General features: G+C 36.6%; 1 protein-coding gene across 3 annotated transcripts; it reads right to left on the bottom strand.

Moving 5' to 3' along the window:
* Nucleotides 1–3: 3 nt before the first annotated feature.
* On the bottom strand, nt 4–16,086 carry LOC140838898 (proteasome activator subunit 4-like). 3 transcript variants are annotated; one of them, XM_073205513.1, is made up of 35 exons: nt 15,767–16,086; nt 14,630–14,732; nt 14,414–14,526; nt 13,802–13,924; nt 12,749–12,850; nt 12,494–12,659; nt 11,850–11,966; nt 11,690–11,757; nt 11,495–11,596; nt 11,206–11,422; nt 10,791–11,024; nt 10,587–10,714; nt 10,338–10,455; nt 10,034–10,252; nt 9,800–9,955; nt 8,866–8,942; nt 8,543–8,751; nt 7,951–8,167; nt 7,775–7,854; nt 7,572–7,689; nt 7,329–7,499; nt 6,909–7,074; nt 6,781–6,824; nt 6,647–6,689; nt 6,376–6,521; nt 6,062–6,156; nt 4,993–5,891; nt 3,713–3,991; nt 3,521–3,616; nt 2,720–2,898; nt 2,209–2,290; nt 1,934–2,058; nt 1,036–1,128; nt 313–466; nt 4–213 (listed from the first exon to the last, which is right to left on the bottom strand). In XM_073205513.1, exons 1-35 carry the CDS (start codon nt 15,925–15,927, stop codon nt 172–174), a joined length of 5,442 nt encoding a protein of 1,813 aa, XP_073061614.1. In that variant the 5' UTR covers nt 15,928–16,086; the 3' UTR covers nt 4–171. The 3 variants fall into 3 exon arrangements, with proteins under 3 accessions (XP_073061614.1, XP_073061615.1, XP_073061616.1); XM_073205514.1 differs by lacking the exon at nt 15,767–16,086 and having other exon boundaries at nt 14,414–14,521; XM_073205515.1 differs by lacking the exons at nt 13,802–13,924; nt 14,414–14,526; nt 14,630–14,732; nt 15,767–16,086 and having other exon boundaries at nt 12,555–12,659; nt 12,749–12,849.
* Nucleotides 16,087–18,702: the final 2,616 nt, after the last annotated feature.

The following is an 18,702-nucleotide window of genomic DNA, read 5'->3' on the forward strand; positions in this document are numbered from 1 at the left end:
TCCAGATAAAAATATAGCGAACTTATAGATAAGAAAAATGTAAAGAAAACCTTATAAATAATTATCTGATTACATCACTACAAAGATAACAAATAATGTATCTGTGTTTCTATTCCTTTTTTGTCTATTTGCCTTGGGTGAGGGGAGAGGTGTTTTAAAATACAATGTCCATCAAGCAAAGTATGACGACGAAGACGATGTATCAGCCAGAACCTGCAAGCATGGACGATATACTCATTAATTAAAGAGCTCATGTTTGACTCATACTAGACAACTGTTCAGTAGAAAAGGAAATCACTTGTATGGCTATACCTCAAGTTGCTCTTCAGTGAATGAATCTTTTTGAATATTCCACGTGTCAGCATGGGTGCGGCGGAATTCTGCAATTGCTTTTGTAACAGTAGACTTCAGGGGTGATGGCTCCGATACAAAACGAGCCAGTAAGGTGACATGGTCAGGTAACCAACTGGGACATAATTTTAGATCGTTTACTATTTGCAGATAAAGAATATCACTTGAGCAAAAAAAAAAAGAACTTTTGCCCGTGTCTACAGCCATCGTACTTTCAACTTGTCAATACAGTGTCTAGAACACTGATTATGGTAATATATTAAAAAACCGATATAAGCATCTTCCAACTTTCAGGTTGAGAAATGAACAAGGTTTTAAAATATTACTCCAACATTCATATTTAAAACCTGGTTCCTGCAGAAAAACCGAAGCTAACAAATGGAATTACTAGCAATAGTTTTAAAGTTTCAACAAAATTGCATCTTCAAAACAGAGGTTAAGACTAATTCACATATATCTTAATAGGGAAATTCATTTCACCCACAAAAATACCAAGCAGGATAACCTTAGAAAAATAACAGAACATCATACAGAGTAAAAGGTGAAATACAAGCTTGATATTAGATTATTCGAACATGAGTAAAGTAAATTGCGGTGTGCAAGAGAATAACGCCCACTATTCATTTTATATGCTCTTTCCTGACTATCTTGGTGCGAGATAAATATGTCCAGAATCGAACATACCTGGGCATATCATAAGGAACCGATAACACGCAAGCTGCCAAAGCAAGTATGGAACCATGTATAGATGCCATCGGCACTGCAGAAACCTTACTTCTGTAAGAGTGAAGGAGTGATCAAGGGTCAGGACAAAGACACTGATTCATGGAGTGCATATAGAACTGTGGTATTTCAGGAGCCAAAACCCACATCACATTCAAGTTGCCTCTCCTCTCATAGATAATGTTCAAACCAGCTATGCACATGCAAGAAATTACGAAATAGATAATTACACGCTAGTAAAATAACCATACATTGACACCGATACCATTGGTCAACAATAATTACCACATTATGGACATGGAAATGCCATAAAGGATAGAATGATAACCACTCTTCAATTTGAGCAAAACTACTACAATTCAGTAAAGGAGTATTTTTTTCAAAATTCCTATGTGACTCAAGTTTCCATGTGGTTTTCTTCCCTGTTAAATGGTCAATCAGAAAAAATTGCGAGCTAAAAAGTTATATATTTTCGAAAAAAGATCGCACAAGTTAATGACTTGCAAGGGCAGCATACAAAATAGGTTTAGATCTAGCAAATTGTTAAAAATTTCTTTAGGTTCTAGGGCGGGCTATATCTATTTGAATGCTATTTAAAATATAAAAGAACCATGTAGCAGTGCTCTACAAATTAATCTTAGCTCAGTAAACAATAAATATAAAAAGCTACCATATTGCATATGCATTTCACTAGAAGAACAAGCACATAAAAATTACAAAAAAAAAAAAAAAATCAAAGACTGAAAAATTTCATATGGAAAGGGGTTAAAGTCATCTTCGGAAGTAATGGTAGGCAATGCCGGGTGGGAGGAGGACAATAAAGAGCATGGCATATGTAAAGTCCAAGCAAGAAAACAACCTCAGCCTCCTCTTGTTAAGTAGAAGATTTGCTTTCCCATAAGCCCTACGGCGAAAATCATCAACTACGTCTTCATCCCCACCCTTCATTAACCCTGCTAAAACTGCCGCAGCATGCTCCCTAACCTGAACGAGTTTGTGATGATCATACTTGCCAGAACTCATATAGTGAGATGTGACTGATAATTGATTATGCTACATTTGATTTGTAAACTGATACCAATAGCTAAATTTGTAAATTGTCTAAACAAGAAATGTATCAGATGAGAAACTTGCCTCAACTTGATTGTCTGTCAGCAGCTTCTCTACGGTCTGCCATATCTGCTGTTTGTCCACATTGGTGAGAATAAAAGTGTGCCTGGAACAGGATGACGAAGTAATATTAAACATTGTTAGGAAATCACAAAGAGTAGCTTTGGCATACTAAAACTAACAACTATATTAGTTTCCCACTTGCGAAACAGAGGTAGGGCTGCTTTGGAGCTGACTAACAATGTATCATTCATGACTAAAAGCAAGATTAGTACAATTATCATAACTTACAAATATTTAATGCAGGGAGATCTTATAAAATGCATACTTAAGAAACAATCAAAAATAATTTAGATAGTTGGACATTTGAGAAAACCAAGTCTCTCATTAGATACTAAAAAATACACATCTAATAGCCAGTGTTGGAAAATCAATCAAAGGTGTAAGAAATTTAAAATATGGTTAGGTGAATTATGACAAACATGAGAGCATGTTACATAATCTTGCCTGTGCCTTACAAAATCAGTTATGATACCTGTACATGAAACTTCGCAGAAATGTCAAAGTTGCAGATCGAGTTCTCCAATTGGGATCTTCGGCTAAAGAAAGAATAATGGGCACAGCTTTGCGTAGATGGGGTTCCCCAAACACCCTCCATTTTAATAATTCAAATGCTGCCTTCGCCAAATTCGATAGATCTTTATTTGATGTTTCCTATCAGGAACAACTATCAAGCTTAATTGTAGACTTAGGGCACAACAAAAATCACAGCATTGTAAACAGATATATAAAGAGAAATTTTCAGGCCAACATAACCTTTTCTTTTTGGCATGTAGTAAATTACAGCGCAGTACTTTCTAACTCGAATGATAGCTTAAAACTACAATAACAAACTAATGATAGAAATCAGGGTTAACAGTGTAATCGTTAGAATAATACATGGACAACTGAGAGATGGTCATACATCCAAACACCTGTTAGTTGAACCATGCAACATGTAAACAATTCATGAATAAATGATCCAATTTTTAAAATATTAAAGCTAGTTTAGTACTTTAGTTTGAATTGTTTGTGTTTCATCTACTTTTCTGTGAAGAAGAGAAAAATATTCATTCGCAGCAACAAACATTAATCCAGACCTTCACTTTCAGATGATTAGATTTCTAGTTTAACTGCTATTAGGTGATTTTAAAAATAAATCTAAAAAACAACCAGATACAAAATATATATATATATAGGGAAATCATTAAACTTGTGCTGCATCACATGCATTTTCAGAAATAAAAATGGGAAAAAAATCACTGCAGAACCCCAAAAGGCGACTGACTAAATTTACCTGTAAAGATATAACAGGGAACATGAGTTGCACAATAACATCCAGCAAAACCGAGGATCTTCCAGACTTCAAAGATGAAATCATAAAATGAAACAACTGCCCACGTCGCAAAGAACTGTGTTAGTTGTTTACTAAATGACAACCAACCAACCAACCCATCAGATAAATATGACAATTTAATAGCACAAATACCGTTTCCATCCATTTTATATCATCTTTAGAATGGTCATCTGAGATCCCATTCTCAGATATATTTCCGGTTGGAATCACCAAAGATTCCAATGCATTAAGGTTTTGTATATTAGCTACCAGTCCAGATGCGCGCTTTACTAAAAATTGATCCCAGGATTCTGCAACCCCTGAATCCGCATATGTGGCACCCACATTATGCAAGTGATCGTTACCAAAAGTAGCGTGAAGCCGAAGGTTTGAGCATAAGATAGCAAGCGTAACACCAACAGATTCTCTGACCTGTACAGAGAAGACTAATAAACTTGACAGAAGATAGCAGTACATTTGTGGGTAAAAGAGTGTAAGAAGTAATATTTTCCACATGGGAATGAGAAATTGGTTTCTGCTAAGAGCACTCACATAGTGTAGATTAAGACAGCACAACAGATACTATGAATAGGACAAATTTATGATCTACCGGTGGTGAAACTACAAATATTGGAATCACTCGTATCATTTCAAAGCGCTTGCCAAAGACGACAAGAAGAAACATCCCATAAAAAACATTACATATATAAGCCAACGGTATTCCAAGAAGATTTGAAGCAGAATTTTACGCAAGTCCAGAAGCAAGAGAAAATGGATCGCAAGAAAGATGAAGACCATCAATAACTTAAAAATAGAAGGGAAGAGAAGAACTTCGATTATATAGGGAAAAAAATAGAGAAAAGGAAAGGTAAAATTATGGAAACAAAGTAGCAAACAGGTTAAAATGGAAAAGTGAGATTACTGTGGCTGGATTCTCAATTCCTGATTGTTATTATACAATCAAGATAATTCTCTAAAAGTATTAAAAAATTGCGAAAATAGAATAATTGACAGGATGGAAAAACACATGAGCACAATATTCGACGAAAACTAGAGAACTGTAAAAAGTTGCTTCCGCACAGGGTTTGACTAAATTTCCTTTCTAGGTTGCTGGAATAACACCAACCATCCGAAAATAGATCTCTTCCCCACAACCGCAGCTTTAAAGCACAGGTAAATCACAACAATCTCTGGCCATCAATTTTCAAGCCTAGACGGAAAGACACAGTCGTACCAAAAACCCTATTTGTAATCCCCGAGTAGAAGATAATTGCTTATGGAAATTACTAAAAGAATAATCCATTTTTAATAAATTCTAGTTTCAGAAAAAACCAATAACCATAGGCATGGAAGATAATAAAGCACTTAGTTCGACAAGTAGAAATCAACATCGCACACTCTTAAGGATGTGTAAAGGGAATAATTTTGCTTACTTGTGCAGATGAATGACTCATATTACTCAGCAGTTCATTTACAAGTTCATAATGCATCTGAATTTCAAGTTCAGGCATTTGTGGTGGAGATACTTCAATGAAAGCTGATGAAAGAAAAGTGTAGCGTTTGGAGACTACAGAAGTAGCAACTATCTGAGGTAAAGGTTTCATCAGACAGCCAATCACTTGATGCCTCAAACGAGGAACCCTGGTTCCAGATTTTCCCTTCCCAGTGACTGCATAACGAATACTAGCCGCCCACTCTGGAATAGATTCCAGAGAGGGCGCATGGATAATGTCCTTCAATTTGACCTCCATCCAGCTATCCCATGCTTCTAAGACGCCAGAAACATCAGCATGCAAAACTCCAGCAAAAGCCTCGGCAGCAACACATTGCTTTGACCTCTCCTTAGCATCCGCAAAATCCACTAACGCACTTTTTAGTTCAAGTAAAACAGGCATGCCACATTCTTGAATAAGCCGTTTAAAAATTCGTGCAAAGCTTGAGTAAAAGGTATCACTTCCGAATAAAGAAATCCAACTAGGGGTACGAGGCCAGGAAGCAGAAAAATCAAAGTAGAAACGAGTTATTGACTTGTCAGCAAAACTTTGCAAGGAACTGATCCCATGATGCCCTCTAGAACTGACACCATCTGCATCTGAGAAAATATGAACATGAGAAAGGCTATTCAAAGTCTCGTTAAAAAATCCCTCTTCCTGAAAAATATCAGTCAAAGCTCCTTCAAGGGATGACTTAGCATCTCTCTGCAATTCACCGCTAACATTTAAATTCTGTTCAGGAAGCTTGTACGGTGACTCTTTCAAAAGCGTGTTTAGAGCAGAAATTGCCAGTATCCTGGTTTGTGGCAGTTGACTTTTCAGATTCTTCAAAAAGTGACCTGAAATGGGTAGGATTTGAACATTATAGAATCAGAGAAAAATTTGAATTTTACTAATTAAACAGCAGATAGAAAATGTAATGGATAATAAAGCAATCAAATAATAAGAAACCAATCTTCAGCTTAGTACACTCAGATATAGAAGGCATGACAAGATATTAATTACAAACCAGCAATTTCACTCAAAACTTCTCTAGATGAATTTGGATCATTTCTAGAAGCCATAGCCAGCAACAGCAGAACTCTGTTAGCCATTAAATTATACCTGAAATTAAAACAAAATAATTTAATCAAATCTGTAGGTATGCACACCACAAAAGGAAAGTAACCACATCTGGAAGTCACAGCAGAGGATATGCATAATGCCTGACACTGTACATTCTATAACCTAAGGATGATGATATTGCAACAACAGTATCAATAACCCATTCAAGAAAATAGAAGTAACAGTAATTCCAATAAACATAACGAGAACAATATGTACCGCCAATGCAAGTTGGAGCTTTCAAAACTCATAGAACCAATCTCAGTAATGAGATCTGTAAAATCAGTCCCATCCGCATGACTGCCAGTTGCCCGGGAAAAGCTTCTTGATACTCCAGAAAAATGAATATTATACTTGACGAAAAGCTGTTATCATCACATCTAATGTTATTCACATATAGGATATGGTCTAAAAACTCCTTGAGGAGTAATCTTGAAAATTTAAACCGGCTAAAACACAGGGAAAGGTGGGATGAATCAAACAATCTCACCTCAGTAATTGCTTTCTGAGCCTTCAGTGATTCATGGTGGGAACTACAAGCAACAAGATGTTAAATAAAATTCTTGTCATTCATTGAAAAGCGATTTTTGGAGCGAAAACTATGTAAACATCATAAAATGTTACCTGAACAAAATTCCGCAAAGAAATGAAGAAAGAGCCTTTATGTCCTGGATTTAAGGGAGAAGAAGAGAAGAATTAGCATGTAGTAACTTTACAGTGTTTGACGCAAATTACCTAAAAAAAAGTTGTACCGTCAAACGCTTGAGAACCGTTTGGGATGACAGTATTGCACAAGAGCCTAAGACTGCATTTTCAGGCGAGGTGGGATTTCTCAAGTTTTCAGAAAGAGTGAGCACACAATTTGAAATTGTTGATGGCCATCTTTTCATCATTTTGAGGACACACTTTGTTGCCATTCTGAGGATATTACAAACAATTTAGAAATATATAATAATCAAGGAAAAAGGAAGTGGAGAACTTTTGGTTGGAATTACATGTACATTGACATGATGAGAGAGGAGAGAGTTTGATTACCACTCAAAAATGCTGAAACTAGAATTCCACATATAATATAGTACAAAACGAGATTAAAGGATAACCTTCTTAATCTCTCAATTCCCATATCATTCAAGCAGAAAAACAAAGGCAAAAAAAAGAAGTAATACACTTACCCTCTAACTGTTTCGTAATTGTGCAAAGCGAGCTTAAGAAGATCGTCCATTAGCAGAGTCAAATGGTCAGATGGAAAAATGTTCCCAGAAGCCCGGTATAAATGATATGATGACTGCGATGATCTCCACGTATTGTGCATATAAGCTTTGTCTATAATTGCCCACCGAGGCCTATATAACGCACACAGAATCAAAATACACATACCTTGACATAGCAACAGGATATAACAGTGGATTCATTACCTTCTTTTTCCTTTAGAGTGAGATGACAAAATAAAATTGATTGGTGGTTCTACAATGGCAGTTGATTCCAGTTTCCAGGTTTGCTTGTGATTCGACCACTCCTCATATTCAGCACTTCCTGGAGGATTTACCAACAAATAATTCGCATGATATCAAACACCAAGAAGAAACAAAAATGAGAACTGTCTAAGAGGTCTCCCAACCATAATTTCCTAATGTGTCCATTATACGAATGACGAGTAGAAACAAAATGCTATCATCAGACTTCTCCTTCAGCAAATATCTGCAGGATTGCAACAATGATGAGTTTCAGATAAGTTAGCATCAACGTGATTGCAAGGAGACAACACTAGCAGAGAAAGAAAGAAACATAATATACGTGCAAGTTTCGTGGATGACATCAGCAGCTTTTTGTCGTAATTCTGAGCTACCAATACATGAACCTGTGGCTCCAGCAATCAAAAACTGAACATTGCTTGCATCATTGCCCATTCCATTCCGATACGATGGTGCAAAATCAGGCAAACATGATAGAACACCTTGCAATGAAGAGTCAACACGCAGAAGCGTCACTTTCAAGTGATCTTTCTCTTCTCCTGGCAGTTAAAGTACATAGTCAGTCAATAAGATAGCAAAGAAACTATAGAATCTTTTACTGATGACTCTAGGACAGGAAAACAGAAAGAAAACTTGTGTTTATCTTCTTGGTACGTAAATGCAAACTAGATATCAAGGTTGTCACGAAATCATTTCTGTAATGCATTCCACAATGACAACTTACAGCCATCAATAGAGCCTTAGATCACATACTCATAAACACAATTATGCACGCATGTGTATCTCGCTAAATTGTCGTATATATAACTTTATGGTATAAAGCTCCACAGCAGTACCAAGCAGTTTGGTAAAAGAACATTTATGGAAGCTACATGCACAGATAAACTTATTTAAGATGAGCAACCAGGTACTACCTGCATCGGAGTGGATTTTGGTCTGACATATTGTTAACAGGTCATCCAATGCATTTTCAAAGTGCATTTTCAGTAGCTCATTTGCAAATTGAATTTCTTCCTTAGTAGGTACATGCCACTTTGGTGACTTCAGTGGCTTATCAAGGGAAAAATCTTTTGCATCAATCCATTCTTCCAGTGTAGTAGCAAAAGAGTAAGACGAAACACACCTAAAAAGACATGATATTACAACACAAGTCAAAAACAAGCGTGCTAAATTGACATATAGCTTGCCCACATGTCGCATAAAGAATCTGAACCAAATGTGACAAGAGTTGGCATACTTGTACTGATCCATGGGATAATAGTGAACAAGGCTGCCTAGAAGAGAACGGAGGATGTGATCACCAGCCCCATTGACCTGCAATTTTTTCAAAACTTTATAAACATCCAATTTCGAATTCCAAGAACAGTTACCGAAAAGAATAGATAAGATGCCCACAACTCCACCAAGGCATACTAATCCAATTACCATCCCAAGTGCATGAAGGAATTATACACCTAGATAAGAATACGGCTTAATACTTGTGTCTAATCATAAACAAACGAATATTTTCTTCACCCACTAAATTCTGCTTGAGTTAAGTTCCATATCATACACTTTCTAATAACATTTCCGCGACTCTACTAGGGCATACAAATACAGTTAGCATGGATACCAAATGCATGAAGTCACAATTAACCAGAATAAGAATAGGATTTCATGTGTGCTATCAAACAATGAGATGACACTCTTTTTCCACTCAGTAGATTCCAACTGTGTTACTCCATATTGTATAGTTAGCAAGAAACCAACCTCAAATTAACCATAAAAAAAATACTACAATAAAAAAATGCTATTCAAATCAGCTTGTGATCCATCATGATGGGCAAAAATAAATCTAGCATTTTCAAACAACAAGAATACACAGGTGATCTAATATCTTTGTGCCTTGGATCAAGAGTAACATAATTTTACCACACCTTCAGAAATAGTTGCACGTCTCTTCTCAAAATTAAATCACTAACTCATTTAAACATGTAGAACTTGGGGGAATAGCATTGGAGATTCCGGATACTAGAGAAATATGTAATTAATGAATCCCGTTAGCCTCTAAAATTCATGCTTGAAAGTTTCCCTCAACTACCTTTCAAGTGTTAAACAAACTACTTAGACAGTTAGACCAGATGTATGTGCAGAACTCTCTAAGATTTATGTCAATAAGATAGAAGAAAAACCTTCCAAGATCTTGAATCAAATGCAGAAACAATAACTTCTTTGAATTGTTTCCCATAATGTAGAAGCACCGGACCACCATAACATATTGCAGCTGACAGAACTTTCAACTGATAAACAATTGATGTCTCAAGAGCTGGTGACAGAGTGCCTCTTACCTAAAGAAACATAAGTATAAGCTGATAAAATATCCTGGTGGGAATTAAACTTATCGGAGTCATTTAGAGAAGAATAACCTTGTTAGATGATGACGCTTTTGAAGTTGTGCCACTTCCAAAACCAGTGCCTGGTGTTGCTTTCAATGAGGACATAACTGACTCTAAAATTGGTTTAACGAGCTGAACAACAGCTTCTTGTGGATTTGAATGAATACAAGCACAACAAAGCAGTCCAACCTCTGCAATTGCTCCAGGAAGAATATTTGTAGCAACAAACTTGGAAATTTTTTTAAGTGCCTGTTTGATATTATTTGCAATCTCACAACAATATTTTCAAACAAAAATTTAAATACAAAGAAACTCATATTGATATCGAAATCACCTGCTTGTAGAGAGATTCTGAGAGCCTCCCAAGCATTATTTCAAGCATGCAAAAGTAGTAGGGACCATCCTCAACCAGGAAAGTCCCTGAACTTGCTGGTGAATAAATGCCTTCATTCCTGCAGCAAGAATGGCTACTTAGACCGACGGTAATGTCTGAGAGAAGCTGTTACATATTGCTACAGACTGTGCGTGCATATGTAAATGTGTGTATAGGCAACTAGATAAAAAAGCAAATATAATTACTTACAGGACACCACTAGGTTCCAAGTGTTGAAGTAAGGAAAATAGTCGACATAAGAACTCATCAAGCCACTCCGAGAAGCGAATTGAAGGAATTACTGAAGCTCCATTCATATTATCTTCCAAGGTAGACATCTGCAAACAAAAGATGATCGAGCTCAGTCCGAACAGCTCATGTGTTAAGGATATGTGTAGTGAAAAGATCCCTCACGCTGGAAAATAAGGAACCGATCAGTTGCATGGTTGCTAGGGTTTTAGGAGGATCATTGGCATCCATTCCAAGTAATGCGTTGGACAAAGCAACCATCAGCAGATCAGCATATGGATCAGGTCCATTGACACTAGTTGAATTCACATCCAAGGGAGATAAAGCATTTAAAAACAGTGCCCGCCCGGCAAAAGCTATAGATGTCACGGCACTCTTCAACTGGTGGGTGGCTGTCATCTGATAATACCATTAAATTGATCATGAATAAAGTTGTCAGCATGACTACAAAAAAGTAGGTTTTTAACTTTATGCTGCTGTCACGGACATATATTGATTTGAAAATTTAGAAGTGAAGAGAGAGAGAAAAATCAGTTATCTTTCCAAAATGTGGAACTGTTAACTCATATATGCAACTTACAGTTTCCAAAGCCATGTGAAACCTAGACACCAAAAACGGCAGAACCAATGATGGCTCTATGTATGACAAAATAGAAGTTGCGGCGGAAACTGTTTCAGAAAGCTGCTCGTTTTTGCTATACTGACCCCGGTCAATCAACTTCAGCACGGTCTTAACAAAAGAAACCTTATCAACCTGGGTAATGAATAGTTCAGATTGCTCACCGGCATCTTTACTCCTGGAACAATGACTCATCAAAAAGTATACCAACACATTGCATAATAGTACTCTTGTATTGAAGAAAACTTACAATTGCTCCTGATGCAACCGCTTCTGGAATAAATTCACCAAATGAAACAAAAACCGTTCTAATGAATAAGTCCAACGACCACCATTTGAAGGATGGTAATATCTAAAAAATCGAAAAACAAAACATATAAATTGCGATGCATAAAACCAACATTTTGTATAAAAAAAAATGTAAATAAAATTCTAGAAAACAAACTGCTCTAAAAGGTTGACTAAATCGTCAAAGTGCTTTTGAGCCAAGCTACCAGGTTTCAACAGATACACCTGCATTAGCAATTAGATAAAGTAATTAAAACCATTACTTCAAGTTCAGTGGACCACCACTAGATTGCTTAGGTAGTAAACACAAGCCTTACAATTGATTTAGCAACTGCCTTTGATGGTATGCCAGTTCGATTTGCAAATAGAAATATCGTGTTCCTCGGAACATCTACAGAAAAAGGACATGAACCACTCCCATTTGCCACAGGCACCTACACATATATCATGCATGCACACATTTCAGAACATAAGTTTCTTGGACAAATGTTTCATGATTTTGTATTGATTCCAACAGTATACTCAACCATAAATTATTCTTTGATTCTTTTATATGAAATGAATGACTGGTTTGTAAATGAAGAATACAATCTGACAAATGAAATATTCGCTATTCCTCAAAACTCGAAACAGATCATAGGAAAATAAGAGATAGAAAGCAGAGTACGAGTTGAAACTCAATTAACGAACATAGCATCAAATGTATATTAAATAAGTATAAACAAATCTGAACCCTAGAGGTCAAGCCAGTCTGCCAAACTTCCTGCTAAAACCTACCAAGCACACTAACTGGGGCTTAGCTGACTTCTATGGCAGCACCTAGTTCTCAGGGGACTTTTTGATGATTCTTGTGGTAACCATTAATGAAGTAGAAAATCTCCAGTAACGCATATATTATTATTAACTAACATTTAAAAAATGACAATACACCAGCTAAAACTGTTAACTAAACAGATTCTACCTCAAACATATTCAAATATATATTGAATAAAACTGGTGTGAAATCCTCCCAGTTAATGAACCTGTAGCTCTTTATGACACGAGCTGTCACAGAGGCCCATTGGCTATTCCAAAATTGACAGTTTGGTATTGAACCCCAATTATCTAAACATGTTCCCACCCATTCCCTGTAATGAAAGGGGAAAAAATCAAGATGATGATGAAGTAACGTCTAAGTCATCAGAAAATAATCTACAAAAACAAAGTAGTCGTTTACCGCAGAAAGAAATCCTTATTTTCAAAGTTTGTAGGGAGGAAAAGACGCAAAAATCCAGCACCTTCAAAAGTAGCATTATGCCATGGATTTTCCATTAGAGATCTGAAAATGTATTTCATCCAATAAAGCATGTGTTAAAAACTAATAATTGAGATAAAATTCATTGAACACATCGGAAGAATGTAATGGATAGGCAAAAGTTGCTCTTTTTTCCCAGAAATAATATCAAACAATGAATAACAACGGTTCACGAGATCAGAACCACAAGTCAGGACTAAAATAAAGAAAAAAATATTGAACAGTCAAATCAACAGAAGACATGAACAATTGGCTATAAATTAAAAGATGCAGTTTCTTGAAGTCATGTCAAACCAAAAATTAAAAAGTTGCATGCACTCGTAAGAAATTAAACAATAAAAAGGTAACTAAAGTCAAAATGAGTAATGATGAAGTTAGAAATCAAAAAACTTAACTAACTATTTAACCTACAGCCATTCGAAGAAGAAAGAAACAAATAAAAAAGCAGCAAATAAATCTGAGAAGTAATCTCCACTGAGTATGTAATAAGCCAACTTGTTATGATGCTATAGATTCCCATTCTTAGAGAGTATATGATATAATGCACCAGGAAGTACTACAGAGGTACTAGCATCCTTTCCTGAAAAAAATTCCTGAGCATAACTCAAGACACAAAAAATCCTATATCATATTTGTGTGCGACGCTGCATCTAAGCAAAAAAATACTCGGCCTGTTATATAAAACCTTCTTTTCATCCGATAGTGACATAGCTCATCTTGTTTTTCGTCAAGTAATCAGAAGTTGAGTCACTTAAATTGTCCCTCACCCCCCACACACACTATAATCTATGTGTCACACATCCGATGATCTGGTCAAATGAGTGGCACAATTTTAAGTATACAAGAAATGTATACTTTTTTAATGATACAGATTACTTCAACTCATTATCCTCCTGATATTGATAATGCAAAACTCGTGATTTATGTCTCAAACATTAAAAAATAAATTTCAAAGAAGATAAACGACAAAAATACCTGAATTCAGACCATATCTCTAAGGCGGAACCTGAAGGAAAAAATCTCCGACTAGATCGAACAAGAGAAATTACTGTCTCAAAATGTCGTTGTCTCAATCTCCATCCTTCTGGGCCAGTATTCCTGTATCAGAAAGTGAGACCTAATTTGTATGTGTACTATTTGCAAACAAAAGTAGAAGACACCATAGAATACCATAAAGCACAGGACTCTGACAACCTTTTGATTGTAATATATATGCGACAATTATAGAGAACTAAAAAAAATCTAACCACAAAACAATTATTTACATGAATCATCTGGTAAAGCTCAAGTACCTCTGTCAACATAGACATCCAGACAAGTGCAGTGTAAGCTTTACAATGTTAAATGAACCCCGAGGTTGATAACATAAATGTGCCCAAAGCCATGTCATGATTAGTCCATGCAACATGGCAAACAAGGGAAAGAAACCACTGTGCTTAAGTGAATGAAAAGAAATTCGTATGTATATAAAAGAACTGCTTAATTTAATGCCACGTTCTAATGTAACAAAAATGTTTATTCAACCCAGTGAAACCATGTCTTCATAGAATCACTAACACCAAATAGCTGTCCCAATTATGAGCTCACCTTGAGAAATGTGTGTGAACCAAAATTTCATATAGAGGCCTCCACTGAACTTTCAAGGACAGTTTTTTCCTGTATTTGTTCAACAATCTTACTAGAAGGTTTCCCCATCTAACCTAATAAAGAAATCACATCCAAAAAAAAAAAAAAATCAGAGCACGTATTAAAAATATGTGAACAAGACCTCCAGCAGGAACCAGCATTACATAAATCCTCAACCTGACTATGAAGCTTGTTCTCTGATATTTGAAATAGTTTCATTCCAATTTCTACCATGGCAGAGACATCTTCGAGAGATAGCTCACTTTTGGCCTTTATAAAACTGCTCAATGGATGAAGAGTAAAACTTGAACAATCAAACAGACATACTGTGTATGACAAGATAATATCTGCATCTGATAAAGAAAACCTTGAGATCCATCAAGAAAAACTAAAGAAAAAAAACTAATTAACACAAAGTGCGTAAAAAATAGGAATAACATGACAAATAAACATAAGTATAAGAAGAAGGAGGGCGGCAGAGAGTGAAAGAGGAAACAATGTTTAAAATATAAAAACATAAGACAAAAACCTTGGCCCAAGGCATCCCGCCACCAGGCACCTACGTCTGAATTAAGGCCTCCCGAATTAAGGCCTCCCAGTAAACAAATCAAAGTTGATCCATCCTGGTTCATTATCATTTCAATTTCTGTCGACATTGATAGTTTGTAAGCATAACCACATGGGTCCATAAGGCTGTCCATTTTACAGTTTTTACTCTGCTTGTCAAATACAAAGCCAATTCACATTGTCATTCTCTCCTCAACACCTTATTACACTACAAATTACGAAAGTGGCCTTAAATTCTAATAATTCCCCTTCACTTCCCCAGTTTGTGAATGAAAGAGAATGTAATTAATTACGTATTCCAAGTGGCACAGGCAGAAATGGGGTCAGAACTTGTTCGTCTTTTTATTGTGTTGCTAAACAAAGAAGAACGCACCAGAACTTTCACTTTTGTTGTTAAACAAAACTGAACACTTCAAATTTTTTGTTGAACCTTCCTATGTTATATCAGTAGATAGTATCTCAACCAAAACTCTATTGTTCCCGGGAAAAGATTCCTGTTCCAGTCAAAAAACCATATGCTAAAACTGGAGTGGGATGACCACAATGCACTTATCTACTAGAAAATGGAAGCCAAAAGTACCAAAATGATTAATTCTACTGAAATTCAAGACAGAATACCGAATTGAGGACGGGTGCCAAAACTCAATACATCACAAAATTGCAGATTCAAGCAATCACAGAAACAATGATTAACTGAAATGCGGTTAAGCTGAGAAAGATAAAGAATTAAGGGTGATAATACTTTACAGGTCAAGAAGGGAGACCCATTTAAGAGAAGCATAAACGGATTCAGGATCGTCCGGATTGAATGACTCCTTAACAGACTGAACGATTCCAGCAAAAGCCAGCTTCTCTCGCTTCGATTCCTCAGCCACCGGGGGTGGCAACCATGCATTGTAGAGATGCATACTCCGCAGTTAAATCGTTATTGAGACAAAATTCCGAATCGGGAAAAACTCTGGGCGGTGATGTGAAGAATGGAAACTTGCTTAAGCCCGGGGTTAGTTTGTGTTTATATGCGATTGTTTTAGTCGGTCTTCCTTTTTTATTTCTTTTCCCACAAGAAATGAAATGTAAGGATGAGGAGAAGACAACGAGCAACCGGACCGGATGGCGGTTTGAACCGGTTTTTCTTATAAATAATTTACATGTAGGTTCGTGCCTGACGGTGCAGATGGTCCACGACCAGTAAACAATGCAGGTCCTTTGTTCACTTACATTCAGCAACATACTACTAATATTTACGTAAACTTCATATTTGAAGATTTGAATTATAGGATGACTGCAAATTGAGGTTCAGTCGATTTCGATGGTCTGTATTTACAAGCGTGTTTCATCAGTAGTTTCTTTTGAAAACGTTGATAATATTATACGAGTGAAGCACGAAATAATCTTATCTGGGTGTTATATTTTGGAAATAATAAATACAATCATGTGTTGACGTATTTAAATCTTAGGGGTTTGTTGAATGGTGATACCGTGAGACACATACGTTTCAATTTAGCTATGATGAGACAATAATTATGTTACAAGATATTTTAATTATTTGAGGCTTAAAATTGATGGTGAGACCATGACTGAAGTAGATTATTCACATAGAGTGAATGAATGACGACACATATGCTTCCATTTGTTGGGATATGAGCATCTACCATTGATAAGTGCAAGATTTGCACTTAATTTATATTAGAATCCATTTTCAATTATGCTTGTTTCGAACAGAATTATGCGGTTTTTGGTTTGTTTTTGCTTTCATTCCAGGAATGAAGAAAATAGTGGAAATGAAGCCAATTGGACCAAGAAAACAGAGCGGTGCGCAAAAGAGGATAAGTTGCACAGCCGCGAGCACTCCATCCGACAGATGTGCGCGCGCGGCCGCACCACTTCATGCGCAGCCGCGTGCGCCTAAAAACAGCATGACGGAAAGAGGTGCGCGCATGGCCGCGCCACATCACACGCAGCGCGCGCGCACCAATACATGCGAGAACCAGTAGCTCGCGTGCCACCGCGCGACATCATGCGCGACCGTTCGCGCACAGAAGAACAGGAACTCCCGAGAGGCGCGCGCGGCAGCACCACAACTCGCGCGACCTCGCGCGCCGCGTTCTAGAAATTTATAAAAGCCGCGAATTAGGTGAGAAACGGAGCAGCCGCCTTGGGAAAGAACTATACGAGAAAATCATCCGTGCTAGGTGAAGAAACATACGACGCAGCCGTTCTCGAGAGGAAAGACGCGAGGGAACAAGATCAAAGACGAAGAACGACGAATCTGGGGACAGAGACGACACTTCCAATTTGTTATCTGATTCTTTTGTCTTTATTTTCTATTTTGTCGATGTCTAAATATTCAAACATGTTTTGCTTTTATTTAGAATGTGTCATGAACTAATTTTCTAGTCTAGACAATGAAGTAACTTTGTGGATACGATGATCTGACGCAGTTGTTTATTTGATTGAATTCCGCTGTTGTTTAATTGTGTTCTCTGTGTTTATTTTACCGCAATTTACTGGCCATAAATTGTGCGTTGTTTGATTGATCTTACAACTCGGGAGAGGGACTATGATTATAGATCATTAGAGACACATCGTTGAATGTTTATAGCGTTCGGAAGGCGTATAACTTTAGCGAGGCTTATGTAAGAACATTGTTTGCATTTATCAATTGAACTTAGATTTTATCAGGAATAATTGAATCGGAGTTTGATTGATACAATTTATTCGTCACTTGGGAAAGGAGGAATAAAATAATTAAGTGTTCTTGGCCATTAAATAATTGGAATTCATGAATGTAAATTTAACTGGGAATAATTATTGTAGAAACTTGGTGAAATCATTTCTCTAGATATTTTCTCTCATTGTTATTTCTCAACTCGATGATTAGATTAATTCTTTGTTTTCAATTAGTTCGATTAGACAAACAAAATCTCTTTTGATTTTCTAAATAAATTCTTGACTATTTTAATTACAAGAACTGATATACATTTTTATATACAATCCTCGTGGGATCGGCACTTTTACTCAAAAAGTACCTTTTACTATAAATTGACGTCGTGCGCTTGCGAGCAATCAAGAAATCACGCAACAAGTTTTTGGCGCCGTTGCCGGGGAGTGTCAAATTTGAATTTATATCAGTATTGTTACCAATTAGTCTAGATTTTAATTTAGAGCTTTTATTTTTATTTTATTTTATATTGATAAAGTTTTTCATTTTTCCTGCTTGACAGTGTATGCTAAGATCGCAAAACTCAGACTTGCTGATTTTTTACCCGGAGATCGAAAGTACTGCGAGAAAATTAAGAAAAACAAGGAGGAAAGAGATCCAAGCAATGGCTGAACACAGAGAAAATGACAGACACATCCCACTAGAGGCTATACCTATCAGAGATCACTTCAGACTAGTGAACAACAATCATTACTCTTGTATTGAAACGGGACCATCAACGCAAATAATTTCGAGCTGAAACCTGCTCTAATCAATATGGTTCAGCAAAACCAGTTTGCTGGGACTGCCACTTCTGATCCTCACGTTCATTTGAGGACCTTCTTGGAGATAACAGATACGGTAAAGATTAATAATGTTCCTGATGATATTATTAGACTGTGTTTGTTTCCGTTTTCTCTCAGGGATCAAGCTAGAGGATGGCTCCAATCGCCTTCCTTGGGAAGTATCACAACATGGCAGG

The sequence above is a fragment of the Primulina eburnea genome, chromosome 8 (genome assembly GCF_022965805.1).
Source record: "Primulina eburnea isolate SZY01 chromosome 8, ASM2296580v1, whole genome shotgun sequence".
NCBI classification, from domain to species: domain Eukaryota; kingdom Viridiplantae; phylum Streptophyta; class Magnoliopsida; order Lamiales; family Gesneriaceae; genus Primulina; species Primulina eburnea.